This window comes from Onychostruthus taczanowskii, unplaced genomic scaffold, assembly GCF_017590055.1.
Source record: "Onychostruthus taczanowskii isolate IOZ18803 unplaced genomic scaffold, ASM1759005v1 scaffold77, whole genome shotgun sequence".
Taxonomy (NCBI): domain Eukaryota; kingdom Metazoa; phylum Chordata; class Aves; order Passeriformes; family Passeridae; genus Onychostruthus; species Onychostruthus taczanowskii.
Window position 1 is genome coordinate 5304455 of NW_024505561.1, and position 23780 is coordinate 5328234.

Sequence of the window (23780 nt, forward strand, 5' to 3'; positions counted from 1 at the left end):
AAAATTCATGACTGCATAAAAGGTTTTTTTTGTGGTGTGTTTTTGCAATTACTGAAGCCAGACTATTTGTAACACTATTTTGGTTATCCTTAAGGGCCTTCTGGCAGCTAAGCATATATATCAAATAAAGATTATTTAGGAAAAAATTCTGTATTATATTTTTTACATACAATGCTTTGTCATCTTTTTAAAGTTAAATTCTTCTGAATGTTACACTCCTGCTAGAAAAAAATAGCAACTCAGCAGCCATGCATTGCCTGCAGATGTTACACTTAAGCCTCAGCTCACTACCACTAACATTTTGTTTGAGGAAATTGCCTTTCAAAAGGTTGTAAGATAGGGCTGTCAGCCATTGTCAGACAGAGGAAAGCGAGCAAAGTATTCCTGGAATGCTTGAGGGAATAAAAAATTACACACTAAAATGTTCTTGACAATCACATTTTTTACTTTAGCTTATCTTGAAAATTACCCAGATAGTCGTTTTACCATACTCACCTCAGCAAGGTAAAATTCATCATATTGTCTCTTGAAATTTTCTCCTTTATAGTAGTTGCTAGCAGCAACAATCACATCGACAGCAACCATGCTTAGTATGAACATATGAAACACAGATGACCTCATCATTTTCTACAATAGAAAAAGTAAATTTTATCATCAAAACGAGTCAAAACATGTGCATTTTAAAGTTCTATTACATTGTCAAAAGATAATCGGCTATAATAATATGTTATTCTAAAGCTTCTTTATATGATTTTCATGTCTTATGCTTTAAAATATGTTTTAATATATTGCTTCAACTAGTTTACATGTGCAGGTTTTGAGATTTTTTGGTACTTTTTAGTTTTTATTTGCCAATTTACTTCTTAGTGAAGGTTTATAATTTAATATGATGTTCATTACTTCAGTATGTTCTAAAGCATAAAGAGAACATCTATCTAGTCATTTGGCTTTGTTTAATACTCCTTCATCATGATTTATTCATGCAAATCTCAGTGACTTACCACTCAGGGAAAAGTAATATAAATTGTACCTTGTGCACTGCTTTTCCTCAAGAAACATGTTTTATGGGATTCACCTGTTGTCAAACTATTGCCTAAATGAATAAAACACATCTACATATAGTAGATATACAGATCTGGGCCTATGAGCTATGAAGTACTCACAGATAATTCACATATCTGTGTACTTAATGCTTTATGTCACTGCTGCTGCAGCCACACAGGAGAGAAGAGAGAAAGAGAGGCACAGAGCAGTATCCAGGAGGTTACACCTGTGAGATGCCAAAACGTTACTGATAAGATACATAAGATGTATGCAGAAGTTCAAAGCAGTAACTTCTAAGCACCCATCACAATGACCATGGACTTATGATTTACCCTAAAAGCTTAACCACTTCCCTCACTGGGTCAGCCACAGTAGAAGCTAGAGTCAAACACAGAACATACTGTTATTAAACATACCGTTCTGTTCAAAACACAACATACTGTTATTTTACATTAACAAATCTTTGAATGAATGGTCATTAATATTGATATTGTTTTAAACATTTCCACAAGTAATATAGTTCAGGTCTTTAATATGAGTAAGTTATGCACCATTACGGCTCCTTGTGCTTGTGTGTAAGTTGCACTTACAGTGGAAAAGGCCATTTTTATTTCTCCTGAGTTTATATGTAGAAGTGCCTAACAGCATTTCAGGAAAAAGAGAACTAAAGATTTAGAAGAACTCTGCGTCCTTTCATCTTTTCTCTTAAAACGTACTGGTTTATGTACACATAATCATGTAATTATTTATGTTGGAAGGGACTTCTTGAGATGATCTAGTCTGGTGCTGCCTGCTTAAGTAGAGTTAGCTAGAGCAGGTATTCCAGAACTTTGTTCAGTCAGAGTTTGAGTATCTTGCAGGATGAAGGTTCTGCAACCCATCTGTGCCATCTGTTCCACTGTTTGACCACCTTCACAGTGGAAGAGTCTTTTGTTTTGTTCAGCTGTTCATCATGGCTCCAGACTTTCTCCCAAAACTCAGGGGCTTGAGATTCCTGAAGGTCAATCTTACCTATCAAGATGGGTGAAAAAGGCCTCAAACATTTCTGTGCCACTGCCTTGCCTTGAAAGGTCTACTAATCCTTTCAACAGCAGGCTCACATTTTTCTAGTTTTCCTTTTGCTTCTCTTATATGCAGAAGCCCTTCTTGTTGCCTTCTAAGTCATGGAAGATTCAATCCTATAACTCCACTCTCAGACAGAGTATTTGTACTCCTTTTGGGCCACTTGGCCCTGATTCCATCTCTTGTATGCTTCCTTTTCAATTCTGAGTTTTGTCCAGAGCTACAGGTTCAATTATGTGGACCTCCTGTCATGTTTGTTTGATTTCCTGCACTTGGAAGGAGACCATTTTTTAACTTGAAGGAGGAAGATCCTTGAAAATCAACCAGTTCTTCTAGAACCTCTAATCTCTATGACTGTGTACTATGGGATTCTTCCAAGCTGACACCTGAACATGAAAAAGTCTGAACTCCAGGGTTGTGGTCCTATCTTTTGGCTTTGTTCCTTCTTTGAAGGTTCCTGAACTCCACATTCTCATGGTCATTGCAAAAAAGACTGCTCCTGAATCTCACAACCTGACCAGTTCCTCCTTCCTGCCTCGTATGAGGAGCCTCCAGAACACCTGATCTCATCAATACACATTTTAGGAAGTTATCACCCCTTCAATGCAGAAACCTGGACTGTTTTCTGCTGTATTATTCTTCTAACAGAGTAGTTACACTGCCCCAGGAGAACTGAGGCTTGTGAAACTCATAGAATCATGGAATAGTTTAAGTTGAAAGGAATCTCAAAGATTGTCTACTTCAGAAGTAGGCAAAATTTAAGAAACACATATTTTTCCATTCGTAGGATATATTAACACGTTAGAAAAGTCATATATATAGTTGTGGAATACTGTCTCAGTCTTAAATGAGCTGAGATTGTCATATTCATGGAGAATTGTCAGCATTAATATTTCATGTGGAACCCTGCTTGAAGCTCAGTCTTAACCAAGCAACTCTTTATATAGGATTGTTGTTTGTTTCTTTCTTGAAGAAACTAGAACATAATATAGGATGTATGGGAGGCTGCAAAGACTAGTACTTGCTCAGCTTTTAGCAAAGCCTTGTACCTGCCTACTGAAGAATTCATCCCCTCTTGAATTCCATTGGAGTTTAAGATAGCTTGTTTAAATTGAAGCTGAATGGAGACTAAGCACATATTTACAAGAATACAAGCTGATAGAATTGCCTCTTGTCTCTTAATATCTGGATTTTTGGTGTGAATTACAGATAGCATTGCAGATAGAAGACAGCTCAAACCTTTCTTTTGCAATCTGGCATCCTTTTGACCCTAGTGACACAAAATGGTTGTATATTATATTCTAGAAAGGAAGGTTCAGGAGAGAAGCCTTACATTTAGAAATTTACAGAACAAGCAGGGGTTAATACCTAAAGCACAGGTAAGTCACCAAAACAGTGGCTAAATAAGGTCTTGCTTTTATTTCTAATCCACAAAGCAAGCTATAAGAATACAATAATTAGAGGTAGGGCTGCTGGCATCAATCATGCATTTTTTTTCAGTGGTATGATTCAAAACAGGTGTCATTCTATCCTTTACATTTCTATTTCACACAAATTCTAACCAGATAGTTAGTCTCTCTGCATATTTTACACTGTATTTTTAATGGTGTCAAAATTTCCATCATAATAATGAAGTAGACTGTCTCAATTGTGAAAGTACTTGCTAAAAGAAACTAGTAAGTGAGGTTGCAAAAGCCACATGTATCTCCTTTCACAGGGAAGCAAAATGGTAATACAGGAAAAATAAAAATGCATAAACTGCCTTGATATACATGTACATATACGCACATTTTGTCATCTAGTCTGTACCTTTGGACACTGTGGTGATTTAGGAACGCTACTCCTCAATTTAGTGCTGCCACTGATATGCTCCAAACCACACTGCCACTTGCTCACTCCCCCCGTCCCCCTCCCCTGCTGGTGGCTGGAGAGAAGAATTGAAGGCACAAAAGGTAAAGACCATGGACTAAGAACAATTTACTTGAAATGGCAGAGATAAGGAAATGAAGTTACCGCAACAACATCAATAACAAGCGTACAAGAGAGAGGTGAGTGCACCACAGGCAGAATGCTCACAACCAGCATTACCCAAGCACTCCCTCTGCCACTCCCTCCAGAAGGAAAGACTCCTTCTTGTTGCAAGAGACTCCTTTCCCCCTGACCCCAGCAATGACATGAGGTGGTATAGGATAACCTCCAGGTCCTAGCCATGTCCTATTCTGGCCACTGCAAAGACTAATCTTGTCCTGGACAGAATCAGAACAGACAGTCATAAAAAGGTTTTGCAGTGGCATATTTAATCCTGGAAAATAAATAGCAATAGCAGAAGTAATATCCTAATCAAATTTTGGTTCATAGAATCACAGAATGCTTAAAGTTGGAAAGGAATTTTAAGACCATCAAGTCTAACCTAGCACCACCACCATGTTTACCATTAAACCATGTCCTCAAGTGACATAGCCCCACGTTTTTTTAAAAATTCCAGGGATGGTGACTCCACCACTTCCCTGAGCAGTCTATTCCAATGTTTGACAGCCCTTTCCGTTAAGAAATTTCTTCTAATAGCTAATGTAAACTTCCTTTCATCCTGTCACTTGTAACATGGAGAAGAGACTGACCCCCACCTTACTAAAATCTCCTTACATATAGTTATAGAGAGGAGTAAGGTCCTCCCTGAGCCTCCTGTTGTCCAGGCTAAACTTCCCCAGCTCCCTCAGCCACTCTTCGTAAGACTTGTGCTCCAGCCCATTCACCAGGGTCCTTGCCTTTCTCTGGACTCTCTGCAGCACCTTTTATTTTTCAGTAAGGTTCAATAAAGATTATTGTCAAGGTCGCCTTCCCAATTAAACTGAAAGGAAACTATTTAGCTAATAGAAAGTATTACACTGACATAACATGATTCAGTGTTAAGATAATAAGGAAGGAGGCTCAGACAGGACTCAAGCCAGGCACAGGCAATGTAAAGGCAGGAACAGCTGGCTGAGGCAACAAATTAAGAGATAGCTGTGGTGAGGAACAATAAAAGCACCTAGGTGCTGGCAGAGAGACAGAGAGAACACAAGGGCACCAAGGTGGAGGTATCTGAAAAATACCTCCACCACATGCACAGCAAAAATGCTATGCTGAGGAGATTAAAAAAAAAGAAATCATTATTTTTAAATCCCAGGACTGACCAGTTCATAAGGGTTAGATTGCTATCTGTGTTTCTTGATTTTTTCCTACGTCATGTCAGAATCTAGCTGCTCACTTGTCACGAATGCTGTGCACGATAAGCGGCTTTCCTGTTGGCCTCTCACACAGATTGCTATATCTTTAGGAGATCAATCACAGTGCACTAACCCACACACCTACCGTGCCCAGCTTTCCCCCTACTCTAATCTGCCTTAGCTTGTTCTTTCTGCATCACAGAATTTTAATTTGTATTTGCACCCTTAAAACACTTCAGACACACCTCTGCTGCTATGTTCAACCATGAGAATCCACCGTCTCTTTACGTATTTCTGTACTTGGAATGAGGCCTAAAGGAAAGCTGAATTTAGTCCACAGCTCTTGCCCAAGCCTTGAAAGTCATTCTGGATCATTGGATCAGCAGTGTATCATTTGGATTACAGCCCTTTTCAGAGCACATAAGCATGTAAAATTCTCCATGCAAACTTGAAAGAGGAGACAGAATGCCAATTTTTGTTCTTGTTTAATTTACTGACCTTTTTTTAGCCCTTGGATGTGTGTTACTTAAGCTGTGTAGGAATGAGATGAAAGAAATGTTCTGCTGTTGCTGTTAGATACATGGTAAATTGTATCTAGTAATAAACTGGATTTAAGATTAGCTGTGTAGAAGAAGTCTCAAGCAAAATGCCCTGCTGCTGTCATTAATCAACTACAACAGTGATGAATTTCTTACATTTACTATGAATTACCTATAAAACTGGCATCTGACTTCATGCAGGATGCTAATTTTCAGTGTCCAGGACACCAAAGAACCTGTATGGCACAGTGTGTTAGAGATGCAGTGCCCATAAAAACCAGTACATGACAAACTGTTAATCATCCAAATTCCTTCATTGTTTGGAAATACACAAAGGAGCCACGGATTTGTTTTATCCTCAGATGAGAATTTCATGAATGCTAAAAAGACTTCTAAAATACTACTCATTTATTTAACACTATGGACATGCTTGGTGCAGCTGAGGAACTCTGAATGAAAAACTGTATTAAATATCCTGGATTCACCCAAAAAAATCAAGTAATGACACTGCAATTGCTGACAGGTAAAGTCTACCTGGCTCACTCAGTCTTATAGAGCATTACAATGCATGGCCTAAAGCAGTCTTTTGTCACTCCAGTAGTATCAGAATAGGGTACATTGCTTTAATACTCCTCCCACGTTCCTGCATGGCAGAGGAAGGATGAGTGACATAAATTTGCCTTTGCCAGCTCACTGCCCTGGAGAACATCCACAGCAGCTGCCACTTTGTACAGCCAGAGCCACAGATGCCGGCTCAGGAAAGCAGTGGTCCAAGTGAAATGCAGTCACCAAGTAAACAGGAATTATTGAATATAAAACTACCTTTTCCTAATGCTAAATTCCTTTTGGGGGCTTGATACATACATCAGGTCACTCTTTGTATCACCATCCTTCATATAGGATTTTTGTTTCAAGTCCATAATAGATCTTACTTACTAAGCAAGATGGTAAATGTTGCAAACTTGTAGGGTCTGACAGACTTAATAATGAAAGAACCCATGGGCCAAATTACCCTGATATTACTACCTCAAAACTGACTCAGCTGATAATGTTTAATATTATCATGTAAAACCTTGAAAGAGGTGTCTTCAAAGGGCTCAATGGTTTCAGTTTAGACCTACAGAAATTCAGACTTCATCTGATAATAATAACAGATCTAAGAAAACAAAAAACCCCGACAAATAGTCTTGAAGAACAAAAAATTACCTACAAGGCCATCAAACTTATTAGTACTGAGCAAGACATGGTGAGGATCTGATATGTAGATAAGCTTTGTTTATTTTGGCTATTTACTGTTTGAAAAGCTTAGAGTGCATAATTGTCAAACTGGCAGGGTAGCTCTTGAAAGTACCAAACCAATTAATGAACAGTGTAAACATCATCTAACTAAAAGGCTTTGATAATCACTACACTGGTAAGCAGATTTCTTTTCAGATTTTGATACTCTTGAATTGTGCACTCATCAATGGTAAAAACGCAACTGTATCTGTATTTCTTTATATTTTAGATATACTTTAATACTTCATAAACCAATAGTATCTGCTCCTCTTTGTTATAACAGAATAGCTCAAGCTTCTTACTCCCTTTTTGTCTTCATTGGCTTTTGCTATTTGCACAAGGAAGCTAGAGTCTGCTAAAAGATTCAAGGCAAGCTTCCAGCTATACCTATTTAAAGACCTTATACTGGCTACATGATCATTCTGGTTAAGTTTACACCTGTCATTATAATAATGCTGTATGTTATTTGTACTGCTGCCTATACACACCTACTGGAAGACCATACTTTCTGGTAGTTTGAATAGACTGTGATTTGTTGAAGTTGTTTAGATGTACACAAAAGAGTTGGGTGATATTACTGAACAGTAACTGAAAAGCTTACATTTGTGCTAATCCAGCCTGTTTTACTTATGGGCCTGTTGGAGCCTAGATCCTACCACTGCAGTGACACAAAAATAAATGCAAGTTCCAGCTTATTTCCATGCACAGAATCACCACAATGTGTGGAGATGCATTCTGGAACAGAATTGCAAATCTTATGGTACCCATTCACTTCATAAAGCCCAATTAGCTGGAGTTATGTGGGCACCACAAAACAGAGTAAACTTGTTCAGAAGAGCTAACAAAGCATGACTCAAGTTCATTATAGCAGCTCGGAAAGCACTAAGTCAAATAACAATAAAATAAAAGTATTGCAAGTCAGTTTGTGGGGGGATAGAATGTAAGATAATAGAGATAGCGCAGAAGGCAATCTCACCCCTGAGGAGTTGCAGCTGTACCAGTTACCAAAGGTTAGGAACAGGCCTGCCCTTAACAGGCCACAGCTGTGTCCAATAAGGATGAGTGCTATACAAGAGTGGGTTAGCTGGTTGAGAAGAGGTCTGGGATTTGGTGGTTGTGCTATGAGGACTGGCCCATGAGAAATCACTGAGAAGGTATGGAAGATTTGCAGTAAGATGGCAGCATCAATTCTCATTTGTTCTGGATCTTTCAGAGGTCAGCCCATGATTCCTAAATACCTATAAAGGGATTATGAGTTTTATAAAGCAGGGCCAATTTAATGTGTATGCATAGAATTTATACTGCTAAGAAAGGAACATGATTACCAGTCATTCTTTATTAAATGTTGAAATCAGGACACATCAAATGCCTCAGAAACTATTATAACATACAAGACCAGAAATAGCAAAATCCCCTTGAGTTTAGGATTCTATGACACAAGATTTTTAAGAGTCACTAAGCAAAGATTCAATCCTGGCCTAAAGAAAAGGGCAAGCTTTTTTATTCTATACATGTTTAGTATACTTATGGTGTTTATTTAGTGTATTTTTTTTTTCAAAGTGCTTGAAGATACCTTGGATATGAAAGAAGCTTTAGAAAATCACATTCTATACACTGCTAATCACACATAATTCATAGCATGAATAGGACAAATTTGATTTTCATCTTGTTGGTTAATGGCCATCTGAGCAAGCACAAAATTGTGAAATTGCAGAAATTTTTCCCTTTTGTTTTCAGTACATTGTAGAGCATTTTACAAGCCATGTAGCTAATTTTCTATAAACCATTTTGCTTTCAACTTACTTTATGACTGCCTGACAAAGATATGCTTGTGAGGAAAATTTAGCAATTATTCCCATGCTCTGCAATCTGAACATTTCTGAAAATTATTAAGCATTAACCAGAAATTTTATGGGAACAAGCTTTTTACAACCTCATATTGATGCAGTTATATATCAGTGTGGGATGTTAGGAAAGATTGTAAGAAACCATCTACCTTATTTGAGAGGAATTTCAATGCTAGGATGAATTCAAATAATGCAACCTCATTGAGTAAACAAGGTGAAGGATGAGTTTTAAAGATGCTGGAAGAGGTGGCTTTTTGATACTACAAAGGAAGTGAGTCAGAAGCCACAACTCAGATGTTTGGGGATGTCAAGGGGGCAGTCTTAGCTTTACAGTACAGACCAATTGTCCCAGTGCAATGAGAGCAGGGTTATTCTTCAGCAATTTTGTCTACAGAGACTTGCTTTAACATTTTTATGATGGTAGAGAAGAGATTCTTAGGGTAGTGATGCAGTAGAGATGAATGTAAAGACCCTTTAAGATCCACAGTGCAATGAAAAATCTACTTAGAAACACTGTGTTACTTTCAGATCACCTTAGCACAGAGAATCTTTGTTATCAGCTGCAGGAGATAATTTAGGTGGTATGGTGGTAGTCAAGGGAGAAAAATGGTCCCCAAAACCACAAATATAGCTCTAGCAAGTTTTAGAATATACATTTGGAAACTTTTCTATAAATGTTTTCTGGCTGCAGCAGAGGTGACACTAGCTCATGAGAAATCACTGAGTAGACAGCAAGGGCACTATAGACAGCAAACTGCCCTGGCTAATAAAATATTCTACAAGTTTCACTTCACTGTGCTTTTCTTTCCACCTTCTACTGCATCTGACTAGGATAGAAAACTCAAGATAGCCACTGTATCTGTGTTTTCACAGGGTCTCCTACCATGCAGTCTCAAAACAAGCTGGAAATGGGATGACTACTGAATAATGGTAACATTTCAGGATCTGTAAATATGTTCCCCAATCAGTAAGCATAAGATTCTGGGATACCACAATAAGGCAACAAAAGTATTTTTCAGATGGCATGGTATAGCTAAAATCATAAAGAATCAGAAGTAGTTAAAATGTTCCAATAATCTAAATGTGTCTGTAATATTTGAAAATAGAGGTGAGTCATTAATTTGTCATATTTACAAAGACTCCCCTGCCTCTTAGCATAGCTAATTTTGATTTGAAAATTAAAAGCTTCTTTAAAAAAAGGCAAACTGAATTCTGATCAAAGGAACAAAGTAAAGCCAATAACACAGCAAGAATGAGAAAATATACACTTAGGAAGTAAACAAAAATAAATGATAGCCTAATGAAGAGAAACGAAAACCTCTTATCATAGAGTTTTTTGAGTAACCAGGCCTTTAAGGCTAAAGTTTCTGTCAGAAATTAGATAAGTTTTTTTCCCCCTAACATCCTGGATTTGAAAGCCAAATTTTTATTTATGCTATAGGGCTAAAGGATGTGTTGCATATGCCTCTTTCAGACTAGCTGCATCCTGTTAATTCACATGCTGCAACAACAGAATAAAGCAGTAGCGTAGATACATTTCTGATACATTTCTGTACGCCTCTTACTAACAGCAGCCACTTTTCTCCTCCCACCAACTTCTAACAGAACAGTCAAAAAGAAAATGGTGACTCTTCTGCCCTAAAAATACATGAAATAATGGCTTCTTTGAAACTAAACGACCCTCCTCCCCACCAATTTATAAATCAGCTAACACAGTATGTCATTTTCTTTGCAAGAAGAGAGGAAGTAAGCAGCCTTTCAGCAACTGCAATCTGACTTAGAGAAATTGAGAGCAGCTGCTGCAACATAAAAGAAATCTAAAAATACTACTTAAATTGTTCACAATAACAACAATGCATAAAAATTGTCACCTACCTGTCAGATTTTTAGAATCGTTAATAAGTATATTATCACCTCAGCAGTAATTTTCTCTAAAGCTACATAGTATGAAATACAAAACAGAACCCAAATAATATGAAGTTTTATTCTTTTTCCTAAATATAGCAATACAGATCAGAAATTAAGAAAATGAGTCAAAATAATTAATGACTAAAATGTGCAATTAAATAGGCCAAATTAATTTTTGTTTTATATCTAGTGATTTCATCAAAGCTGTTGGGTGGACATTCCCTCTCTACTTTACTAAGGTGTGATTAATCACACCCCTGTCCTATGGGGATTAATACGCTCCCTAGTCCCAGAGTATTTGCAAAGAGAAAGTGCAAAAGTTCTTTTCCTCTGACAATAAAAAAACACTGAACTAGCTTTAAATGCATTTAGACTTTAGTGCATTTTATATGTATTAAAAGGCATTTAACCTTGATGCATTTTATGTGTTAACCTTAATGCATTTAACCTGTGTTAACTGAAACAGGCTGGTCAGAGAGGTTGTGGAGTCTCCCTCACTGAAGATATTCAAGAATCCTCTGGATGCAATCCTGTGCAATGTGCTTCAGTGTGATACTGCTTAAGCAAGGAGGTTGGACCAGAAGTCCCCTTGTGGTGCCTTCCAACCTTAGCCAGTCTGTGAACCTGAGGTATAGACACATTCCCACCTGCTCACATTATGGATAAACACCACATAACCACATGATTACATAAATAATATACATATATACATTTATATAAATAGACATTTTTAGGGCAGGCCAAATTTATAGCCAATTGCTGATGGTGTCTTCAGTAAATCACCTTATAATGGATGCATCTAAGATTTTTAATCTGTGTTTTCTAATTTCTTCTCTGAAAACTCCAGCTGATTCACTATCTGCATTATAGCATTATCTGTGTTTGCGTAGTGTTGCTCAATCCTCTAGATACAGTATTCTATTTTACATATGTCAACAATGTTGACATTTCCTATGTTTTCATATTTATATTTTGAAAATATATTGACCACAAAAGAAAAAGAAAAAAGTAATAATATCGTGTTTACTCAGCAGCAAAATAGCTCCATCTCTAATACTAAATCTACCTGCTATTATTTAGAAGCTGTGCCATTTATGAGCTGTGATACATAATATATTGCTCAGTTCTTCAAATGCACACTAAACATAATTTTGACATGTAATTGATTATTACAGGGGCTTCAGCTTTCCTTCAGAGAATGTGAGTGACAAGGGAACAAATCTGGACCCCACCTGTGCTGTAATTTTTTTCAATGCCTTCGAAATTTCTGTAACTTCAGTATTTTAGAACTCTAGGAACGAACTTACAACAAATTTCAATTAACACTTGTTCCTTGAATTATATGCCTTTGAAGATCTCACCTGGAAGGCCTCCCTGAAACTGCTTCATGAGATGACTTTTTCACTTACATTTCAATTCAAGAATCATGTCTCTGAAATGTCATTTATTAACCATGTGTGAATCAAGCATTTTCACTGCCTGCTTTCTTTAGCCTTTTATTTCTCAGTTAATTAGAATAATTTTTATTTTTGTTATTGCAGTACTGTAGATTTACTAGCTGTTTTATAAATGTGAAGGAAAAGGTTGCTGTTTTCATAATGATTAACTCATGAGCTGAAAGAGCAGTAGATCACAATGTAAGCATTGCACCTCATTCTGCAATTAGTACTTAGGATCGTCATGAAATCCTTCAGAATTCTTTATATTATTATTAGGAAATTACCCATGTACCAAGACAGGCGCAGACATGCTGGAGAGTAGTGAAATACACTGCCTGCCCTTCCCTTTTTTGCCCACTCCCAGTTTAAGTCACTTGCTCAAGAATTCAGTGCAGAATCTGTTTCAGAGTGGCCTCATGGCCGTGTCAACTCCAATGCGTGAGTTGCTCATATCAGAGCTGGCATCTCCTGATTCTGCAGATGCTGTGCAGGGGACAAGGCTCAGTGCTGGCCACATGTGCTTTAACCCAGCTCTCTCCACAACAGTGCTCATGTCATGAATGACTTACGTGGGTGCTCTGCTGATAGTATAAAGTGACAGAAGGCAGGAGAGAGCTTACAGAATGAGTTGGAGGACTGAAAATACAAAACATGCCGTTAGAAAGATTTTAGGGCATATATTTTCTTTTGGGCTCATGAAAAAACAACACAGAAAGCAATTAATGATAGGCAGAGATTGAATTTCTATTTGCCTGCAACCACTTGTACGATGATGAAGCACTATTTTAAATTTCCAGCTACTGAGAAAGCACTAACAATCTCACAATTTAACAGAAAAGAAGAACAAGAAAAGATAAAAAAGAGAGATGGGGAACAATTTTCTTTATTTTGAAGAAGCAATGGTGAAGCAAAATTAAAAGCAAATTCTTCAAAGAAGCTTTTACTTTTCTGACATGGAAAAAGCAAAAATATGTCCACCTAAATGTCTTTTCTAACCTCAAAATATACATGTGGAAGCATCTAGTTCTGTCATTGGACAACCTGCTGTCAGTGTTTCCAAACAGCATGAGAAAATTTCACCTGGAAAATGAGATTCTAAAAATGCAATTATTCATGGAAGGAAACATCTTTTTTAGTGGGTTTTCTTCTTGCTATCATTGTATTTCATGAAAAACACACTAAGATAAAACCCTCCTTCATGGAAAAGTTTTATATACAGCTAGAGCTCCTTATATTCTCTTGGTACTTATTCCAGCTTTTTATCTAAGTACGATGATTATTATAACATGTGTGCTTTGGAATTCTTTAGATGGCTGAGCTAAATTTCAGTGCTTTTTCACAGCTTTGCTATTGTTGAGCTGTTTAAAACTTAGAAAAGTACTTGATCAGCATTAGAAAAATTAGAATACTTCAGTTCTTTGATAACTTCCCTTCTGAACTAAAAACTGCCAAATATGTTCTTTAGGCAATTAAGACAACTCTACCCAGAATTAATGAAAATACTTTCCTGGGTCAGATTTGCCATATGTATCTACTATTGGTTTCTGCAATTAAGGAATTAAGGCAACTCCAATTGACCTGGAATTAATGAAAATCTTTTCCTGGGTCATACAAGTAATTTGTATTGATTATTGGTTTTTATTTGCAATGCCTTGCCTCACAGAGTACATTAATCTTAGTTACTGTATGTACTGCATTTGTCTTGGGAACATGGTGTACAGTGTAGTTCAGACTGTCAATTGCTGCCTCCTTTGGAAGCCTATATAAATAAATATCAAACATTCTAATAGAATTTCCACCTTTTGATTAGAACAGTTTTTTCTTGCATTTTCCTTGCGTAATTTAATTAGCACACTCTCAAACTCGTGATTTACATATAAAAAGCAGAGATTACTTTGAAATAAATCAAATGTTCCATTAAAGAAGTGATCAGATGAATAATTAGAAGCAAAAAAAAAAAATTTTTTTTTGCACTTAGGTTCAAAACCTACTTTCTAGTAAAGTGGCTTGCAATCAAAAATTAACACACCGAGAACCACAGAAGTATTTTTCCCTACCTGAAATAGCACTGGAAACTGTGCACAATTTAGGCTCCATTGCCTTGGGCAGGAGGATAGCAGAGCTAATCAGAGATTTTGATTGCCATTAATTCAGAGGGTAAGGAGAAGTGATTTGCTTTATACTTCCATTTTTTCTTGGAAAGCATCTGCAGCTTCATCTGCCAGACTACCTTTACTGCAGCCAAGCTGGGATATCCCTTTTTCCTTCAGTAAGGTAAAACCAGTGGTTAGAGCTGTCTAACCAAAAGGATATGGAAAGACTATTCAGTTTAATGTAGCTTGGATGAAACACAGTAGCATCCCACAATGAAAATACATTTATTGCTTTTAATTGCTTCCATCTCACAGGTAGTAGTGGAAGAAATTATTTACCCACTTGCTAAAAAAGTCATGATGGTAAGGTTGGATTTGGACTGGACCCCATAGAAACTGTTTCATAAATCTCCTGGAGATGCTGGAGTCATAGGACAAAGGAGACTGCAACCTTCTGGATATATTCTAGAAACAGCCACACAACATCCAGTGTTTGGTTGGGTTTTTTAAAATCAAATAATATTAAGAAAAGTTCAAAATTTAGACAGCATATAAAAAGAAATAAGCATAATGTGTAGTGCTCATAACTATGGTCATACTCAGAGCATGAAACCAAGCAGGTCCTACAAAAGACAAACCAACAGATGCACCAAATGCAGGTCTTCTTTCAAAGGCTGGGAGATTGTGTGAAGAGGAGTACAATTTTTTGACTTCTTTCACCATTTCAGCTTCACAGAGCTATGTTAACTTCTGCTCATCCATACCCAGCAAACTAAAAGAGCAGTTCAGTTGCATGTAGAGCCGATTTGTAACACTAAAAGCTTTAACACTGCCTAAATAAGAGCTGCTTCACTGAATGCTACTAGAGATGAATGGGATTATACAAAATAAATAGGATTTATCACACAGTAAAGAAAGTAGAGACATGTAAGGTAATGTGTGATTTTGGATGAAAATTATAAATTCTGAGGCATGCCTTCAATACAGAGAAGAGAGAGAGATGGATAGAAAGAAGTTGATTAAGTAACAGAGAGTAAAGAAAATACAAAAATTTAATTTCTTACAAATTCCTGAACTCTTAAAAAAACCCAAAACCTCTTCACCCTATAACCCATCCTTTCAAAAATTATTCCCATATGTCCTTTAATGAATTTTGCCTTCAGAAATACTTCCTTGATGTGAAAGCATATGGGCAGGGATTTAAGAAATGTTCACACCAGGGAAGGACAGAAAAGCAGAATAAGAGCAAAGGAGGAAAAACAGGTTTAGTACCATGGTGAACTTTATAAGAGTGTTTATCAGAAATGTGAGGGAATCTTGTAGGGAAATTGCTGTTCATGGGCTGTGAAACTCATTCTACAAAAAGGATTTGTATGAGCCTCACTTCTAGCTCCTGTTCTTCAGATAGCGAGTGCATTGTCTCCCTGAAAACACAGAACATTAAATCAGGCTGGGAATTAATAAGAAAGAAAATTAAATAAAAGAAGGCAGGTTAAAAGTTTGCCATCAGCACATACACAGCTGTTTTTAAAAGTTTAATTAATAAAAATTCTATAATTGTGATTTGATTTTGTTATATGCTAAATCAAAATGAAGCAGCTAATTAGTAAACTAAATCTCATCTGGTATGTGTGGCAAGAGTTTCTATTGAAGTGAACTTCAAAGGATTTCTTTAAAAATATGAGCATCAAACATTTTTTTTTAACAACAAAGGAATATCCTTTGATAGAAAAAATGCTGTTGTCCTATATTTATAACATGTAATTCTTATTTGGTAATTCTCAATGGAATTCTAAGGTGTCTCATAATACTTTAGAAAAGTAGAAGTATACTGTAATTAAATGATAAAACAAAGTAAAACATGTCTGACAATATTGGTGCAAGTTCTGCAAATTTAAATGCTCTCTTATTTGAAAATCATTCAGCTTATTTTATTTTTTCCAAAGAAGATCTATAGCACTTTAAAGAATTGTCGCATTAATATGTATCACTGAGTAACACTTTCATTTATAGTCATTCCTGAAAAATGGGAAAATACAGAAATTCCAGATTTTTTTAAAATGATAGATTGATATAATTTTGACTGTGTTGAGTATGAAGAAATTTGTCCTTTTTTGAAAACCATCTCTTTAATTATGGAACTGAAATACATCCAAAACTGAATGCTTCTCATTATGACCATGACGGCAGTTTAGACCTACAGGAAGAGTAAGGCTTTCTGAAAATGCATTGCCACAATATGTTATTCAGTACTTCCACTGTGAATTCAGCTGGAATCTTAACAAATGACCAAGGTTTTAAGTTATCACCAATGACTCTCTTAAAATTATGCGAATCACCTCTTGTTGATGCCTTTTTATTTTTATTATGAAGTGCCTAAGGTGATCAACTCCTATCAGTGCATTTAATTGCCAGACTCATAAGACTGCTAAATAAATTCCATTCCTTCTATGTCTGTACAGCCATACCTATGCATAGCTATCTATTCTTGCCCTCATTCTCACCCCCAAGGCTTTTAAGTATTTTAAAATTAATTTCTAGTTAATATTGCTATCCCACCAGTGCAAAGAATAAAATCATTAAAATTAAAATGGTGTCTATCACTGCCATACTTCCCCTTCTAAGCTGCAGTTTTATTCCATTGTTCACCCTTTATGCACTCTATCTGACTATTCTTTTAAACAACCAGTAGGATTAACCTTACTGGTTGTATATGTAATGATTAATGCTGAAATGAAACTGCACATTTTAAGCTGTACATTAATTTACAATGTGGGTGGGAGCTTTATGTCAAAAAGGAACTTCAGTGCCAGCATTACTATATGCAGTTTTCTAAGTGATCTGCAAAAGTAACTACACCAGTTTACCATCATGTCATTTCAATGATGATGCAAGTTCATAATGTTTTTTGTTGAATACACTTGCATAATCACAATCAACAAAAATAAAGAAGTTTTTGGCATACAACATGAGTCGTACATACACTCACCTGGCTCTATATATAAACTCCTTACTGGTTTATGAAAACACAGCACACTCACATGCTGAAGAGTTTTCTTAGAGGCCAAGAGTTTTCAAAGCAGTCAGGTGGATTTAGGCATGTAAGTTCCACTTAAGTAACAGAATAATGAAAAAGCAATTCTTGGAGTTGCTGAAGCATAGTGCATCATTAATTATGAGAACTAGGCTGTATTCTAGAAATGTGTTCAATGTTAGAAATAGACAGTAAAGTAAATTTAAGGAACTCCTTTTTTTTTATTACATTTTTAGCTGGAACAAATCAGCAGCTAGTTTCTCCCATACATCCCTAAATCTTCATGTTTTTAAGGAAGAGTACTTAGCAAGTGCATGACTCTTTCACATCATGTTTTTGGGGTTTTTTGGGCTTGTTTTCTTTTTGTTTTTGTTTCAAGACTGATATGTAGCTTTGTTTCAGTCTGTCATTTTTAACGACTACAAACCCATTGCTCTATATTTAAAACATTAGAAATTAAATCCTTCTGCAGAGCAGTGGCAAAACTCTCACTGAGTTTGATGGTGCAAGGGTTCTATTTCTTCTCTTCTGCGCTTCTCTTAAACAGAAATGGGAAAAAATGTGGAGAAAGAGTGGAAAAAACCCTGTGCTAGTCTCATCTCATGTCCTTCCCTCCTCACGCCTTCTCTGAGGAACAGGTAGAAGAAGATCAAGCATTTGTGTTTGACTCAACTTAGCTCTGTAGTACACTGAGAATCCCCATCAGTTTCCTTTCAGAAACCCAGTAAAAGAGCAGTGAATCACCCTCTTTTGCAGCTCAATCAATGAATAACAACCTGCCTCAGAATACTCAGCTGTAAGACTGACAAGCCAAAATTGGTATTTCTGTATCATACACATACAGAACATACATACATTAGCCAAAGTATTATTGCAGGAGTTTGGTGTTAGTTTACTCAATGGCAGTCTCAGCTATAATAAACTCCACTCAATTTTCTCTCTCCCTTAGGAATTCACTCTTACAATTTCTTGAAGGGTGCTACTCACTGCCACTTCTAAGTCTCCTGACATAAACTGGAAGACGCCAATGCTGTAACACGGCTCTACCTTGCCTGACTTCATCCACATCCTGTACATCCACATCCTTTTCAACCTCCATGAGAAGCACGTTCAGTAGTATCCTTGAAAAAGAAACAGTGCTACCTCTTCCTATGTAAATCCTTCTGGACTGGTAGCAGCACAGGAGCCATTGTGGTTCCACAAAGCATTCAACAGGCATGAATTCAGCAGAAAAGCAAGACCCCCACCAGAAGAAATGGTTCAGATTATCTTCCAGAGACAGAACATAAGATTTTTCTGTCATAACAAACTTGCTCAGAGAGCTCTTCCAGTTGTTTTCATTGTTTCTGTACTGTTTCAGTGACTGAAAGCATAAAGTTGTACAAATGTGTATGCATGTGAGTGGAGGAGCATGTCTATAAGTTCTGATTAAGTGGTAGCAACTAAAGGGATGAAGGAGAGTAGTTCTAAATAGTGGAGGTTATCAGCCTTGGCTAAGGACAGACATTATAGACCGAAGGCTGCTGAATCCTGGCTAAAGAAAAAGGAAATAAGAATTTTAGGGTCTGTGAACAGATCTGTTGGTAGTGGCTTCTGTGCTATGAAGCATTAGGAAATTTTACTTTGGGCAGAGGATTAAATGGACCTACTGAGTGTAAAAATAGTAAGACTTCTCTTGCAAACAACCATGAATAGTCAGTGGCAGGGAGTTTCTCAGTAAAAGGGAAATGGCTTAAAGGATACTGAAGAAAACTGAGATATTCAGGATGATAGTTCTGAGCCAAAAGAATAACAGACTGCATAGCAAAGGTTTATGCAGCTAAAGAGAGGATGTAGGAGGGAATTGGATGTACAGTCTACTTTCACTAATTAGTGTTTCAGTTCCTCCCCTCAGTTTTCTAGGATCAGGGAAGTGAAGGCCAGAAATAAAGAAGCACAGCACATGTACTGCCAACTCCACTATATTACCAGTGTCTGTAGTAAAACACCTGAAATCAAGCCCACTAGTGCATATATCTGCTTTCCTCAGCCAAATCTTCTGAAAAGTTTATGACAGAGAAAAGGAAATTATTTATATACACTCTTAGTAATGGGCAATTAATAAAATGTCACCACATATAATATATGCACCAGGTGGCATTAATGGCAAAATAATATATGGCACTTAAAGTATCATGTTTCAGGCTACTATTCAAAGGAGGAAGTGAAGATTCAATGAAAATGACTGATTATGGAAATTAATTATGGAAGTTCCTGAAACACTGCAATTTAAATATGTTGTGGGTCTAGGCCTATAAAAATGGAAAAATCTGTCATAACCGTTAAGACTGTGTGATTATTAAGAGATGCCTCTGCCTGAATTAAGGTGCAAACAAGACCATGTGTCAAAGTCAATAGCACTAATTTTTTTTAACAATAAAATCTGAGGTAGAGAGATAGAAATAGAGAAAGGAGGGTGGGGAGAGGAGAAAAAGAGAGAGGGAGATATCAAGAAGACAGTCACCACTCATGGATCCAGCAGCACCTCTTTAATCCTTTTTCACCCTGGTTTCTTGGTGGCAGGGGGTCCTGAGGTCATTCAAAACTTGTCACTATTTATACATTTTACCAAACAAAGGAACTAATGCTCATTGCTGAAATATTCTCTTGCCTCTAGAGGTAATCAGTCTGCATTCTCAGTGTTTCCATTCTCAGTGTTTCTCATCTTTTGGGTTGGTGAGTTTCTGGGGTGGGTGGGCCATGATCTCCCCCTTCTGGGATGATCTCCCCCTTCTGGAATTACTCTTTACCCAGTCACAGCTGATTTCAGCACAGTTGCTGAGTTGGCTTTCCTTGTGGCTGCATTCTTTATGTCCATTATCAGAGATGCATTCTTCTCCCTCAGATTTGTTTACATACTCCAAGGTCTGAGACTGCACTTGAACAGTAGTACCACCTTTCTCTTACCTCAATCAGCCAGAAGATCTGAATCTACTGTAATGCACTGTAGCCTTCAGCTTGTTAAAATGCATAGGACAGGTAAAGCTGTGGCTTTTCAGGTTTACTGAAAAAATTACTTTAAAAATTCACAAAGGATAAAGGACGTACACTTTGTCATGATTGTGAAAATACTCTGTAAAACAGCTGCATTTATGTAAATCAAATCACTCATGAGAAAATATGATTCTCTAGAAAATATGAAAACTCTAGGTACCTTCCAATGATTTCAGTAGGATTTAATAAATGCAAAATACTTGTGAAAATCCAGTATACATTTTTGCTGAAGCAGGAATTACTTTTTCTTTTAACCTTCATATCAGAAATATATTATTAAGGCCTACTGAAGACAAAGGAGGTAGACTTTGGTTTTAGTGATTCAAATGAAAAACACTGGCACACCTAAAATAGGAAGGTAAACACCTGCAGTCTGTAGAGTCTGTAGGACACCACTGGACTCAGACCCTCCACTGCCCTCTGGCAGTGCTCATTGCTTTCCATCAGCTCCGTGTCACTATGGTCCTACCACTGGCATCTGCTTGGGGCTTAAAGACACATGAGACAAGTCAGGACCACACTGATTCTCAAGAGTCACCTAAGAGACCCCAAGAGTAACAAAAAGATATTACAATGTGATTTACTTTAAAAGGTTTCAAAAATCTAAAAATTACTCTAAAATAACAAACTAATAACCTACAAAGTTGCAAGTACAGGATATTATTTGCAGTCCTAGTGAAAAGAGACCTTTCTTTGTGAAATATTAGAAATATGGAAAATACTGTGGGGTAAAACAATCTGCATGAAGCATACAAACCAAAACCCTGCTAGTTTTGTTCTAAGACTCTGCAGTCTTCCACTTTGCTCAAATTTGTTGTCCAAGTTACAGCCCCAAAAGAAGTCATGCTGCTCCTGCTGCTGCTCCTAACACTTTGATTGCTGTAATTGTGCTAAGCACAAAAAAGCCACATGACAATTTAAATACCTGTTTTCAACTTGATAGGATTTGAAACACTGGACATATTTGACCCCAGAAGTAAGTAAAATTTTCTAAAGGAAACTCAGCTGAACTTCAATTTTGGTGGCATAACTGAATAGTTCCACTGATGCTTATGATGCCCCAAAATTTCTAAATACAAATTATGAGTACAATCTGTACTGAATTCCATTGCTAAAAAGAATGCTAGGGAAATAGTATACTCCACCTGTTTAGGTCAAAGCAAAAAAAAAAAAAAAAAAAAAAAAAAACCAAAAAACTGAAGTAATAAAAAAACAAGGAAAACAACTGAAGCAGTCTTTGAAAGTATTGAAACAATTCACATATTTTTACTGTAGATTTTTGGCTTATTAATTTGACCATGATGTTGTAGGAGCTGAATGTCACTGCCTAGTGTGTGAACTCTGGTGATGGATTGACCCTGCCTGGATACCAGGCTCCTACTGACCCACTCTATCACTCCCCTCCTCAGCTGGAAAGAATGGGGGGAGAAAAAGCTCCATGGTCAAGATAAGGCAACTTAATGAAGTACAAGCAAAATCTGCATGTGAAGGCAAAGGAAAACAACAGAATTACTCTCTACTTCTTATCAGCAGGTAAAGTCCAGACACTTCCTGGGAAGCAGGGCTTCAGCATCCCCAGCAGTTTCTGTAGAAGACACATTTTATAGTAACAAATTATGTGTGTCCTCTGCTTTCTCTTAGCTTTTATAACTGAGCAGACATCCTATGGTATAGAACATCCCTTTGGTTCTCTGGAGTTAGAAGTTCTGGCTGTATACCCTCTCCAGATCTTGCCCAGCCCCAGCCTACTGGCGAGAGGGAGAATGTTGGAGAGAGCCTTCATGCTGTGCAAGCACTGCTCAGCAGCAGCCAAAACACCTTTCTAACAAAACACATCACTATGAGAGCTTCTGTGGGGAAAATTACATCCATCTCATCCAGATCCAACATGTCTGTACAGACCTGTACAAAACAAGGTTAAGATTTATAAGAATTCCTTATGTAAAATTTATTTCTTCTGGAGCAGGTTTTCTGTGGGCCCATTTGAAAATCAGGGGCTACACAAAAGTTTCTACTTTAAACTTGTCAAAAACCAAGAAGTTCAGAGACCTTGACTAACAGTGTCAGCCAATCCCTGTGGCTGGATGGCGAAACCCAGAAAGGGGTGATGAATGGGGTTACATCCAGCTGGCAGCTGGTCACCAGTGGGGTTCCCCAGGGCTCAGTGCTGGGGCCAGTCCTGCGTAAATATCTTTTATCAATTGACTAGACAAGGAGATTGAGCAAACCCACAGTCAGCTCACAGAACACACCAAGTATGGAAGTGTAGATCTGCTGGAGGGCAGGAAGGCTCTGCAGAGGGATCTGAACAGGATGGATCAATGGCCGAAGGCCAGTGGCAGGAGGTTCAACAAGGCCAGATGCTGGGTCCTGCACTTGGGTCACAACAGCCCCATGTAGCACTACAGGGCTGGGGACAAATAGCTGGAAAACTGCACAGCAGAAAAGGATCTGGGGTGCTGGTCCAGAGCTGTTGAACATGAGCTGGCAGTGTCATCCTGGCCTGTGTCAGCAATAGTGTGGCCAGCAGGACCAGGACAGTGATTGTCCCTCTGTACTCAGCACAGGCAAGGCTACACCTCAAGTCCTGCGCTCAGTTTTGGGTCCCTCACTACAAAAAAAACACTGAGGTGCTGGAACATGTCCAGAGAAGGGCAACAGAACTGGGGAAGGGCCTAATGAGGAATGACTGAGAGAGCTGGGGTTGTTTAGTCTACCTGAAACAAGGCTGTAGTGAGGTGGGGGACCAGTCTCTTCTCCAAAGTGACAAGTGACAATATGAGAAGAAATGGCCTCAACTTTCACCAGGGGAGGCTTAGACTGGATCTTAAGAAAAATTTCTTCACAGAAAGGGTTCTTGGGAATTGGAACAGGCTGCCCAAGAGAGTGACAGAATCATCATCCCTGAAAGTGTTCAAAAAAACCTGGGGGAATGGGGGAAATGGTTTAGAGGTGAACATGGCAGTGTTGGGTTAATGGTTGGATCTCTATGATCTTAGAGGTCTTTTCCAACCCTAATAATTCAATTATTGTATGATATAACTCTAACATACAAAGCTTTTTGAAAACCAGCTGCCTGTGATAAATTCAAAATACTTAATCCTAAATCTCCCTAGAAGATGCCAAGGGGCCTGATGTGACCAACTTTTCTGCTGCAGCAGGCTCTCCTCTATTAAGAACTATTGCCAAGGAAAACCACTACCCTTTTATAAGCTTAATAGTTAAACACCTATCCATTTTGTCCTTTTGATGTGATTCCAATCTTTTAAGTCTGCAGGAAAATTCCATGTTCAAACT

General features: G+C 37.5%; 1 protein-coding gene across 2 annotated transcripts in view; it reads right to left on the minus strand.

The window, feature by feature from the left end:
• The window catches only part of NALCN (sodium leak channel, non-selective), a 212108-nt gene that overhangs the window by 107067 nt on the left and 81261 nt on the right, over positions 1-23780 (minus strand). For both annotated transcript variants that reach the window (XM_041423382.1, XM_041423381.1), the window contains one exon: positions 496-627. In XM_041423382.1, coding sequence (XP_041279316.1) covers positions 496-627 — 132 coding nt within the window. The remainder of the gene's footprint in view (positions 1-495; positions 628-23780) is intronic.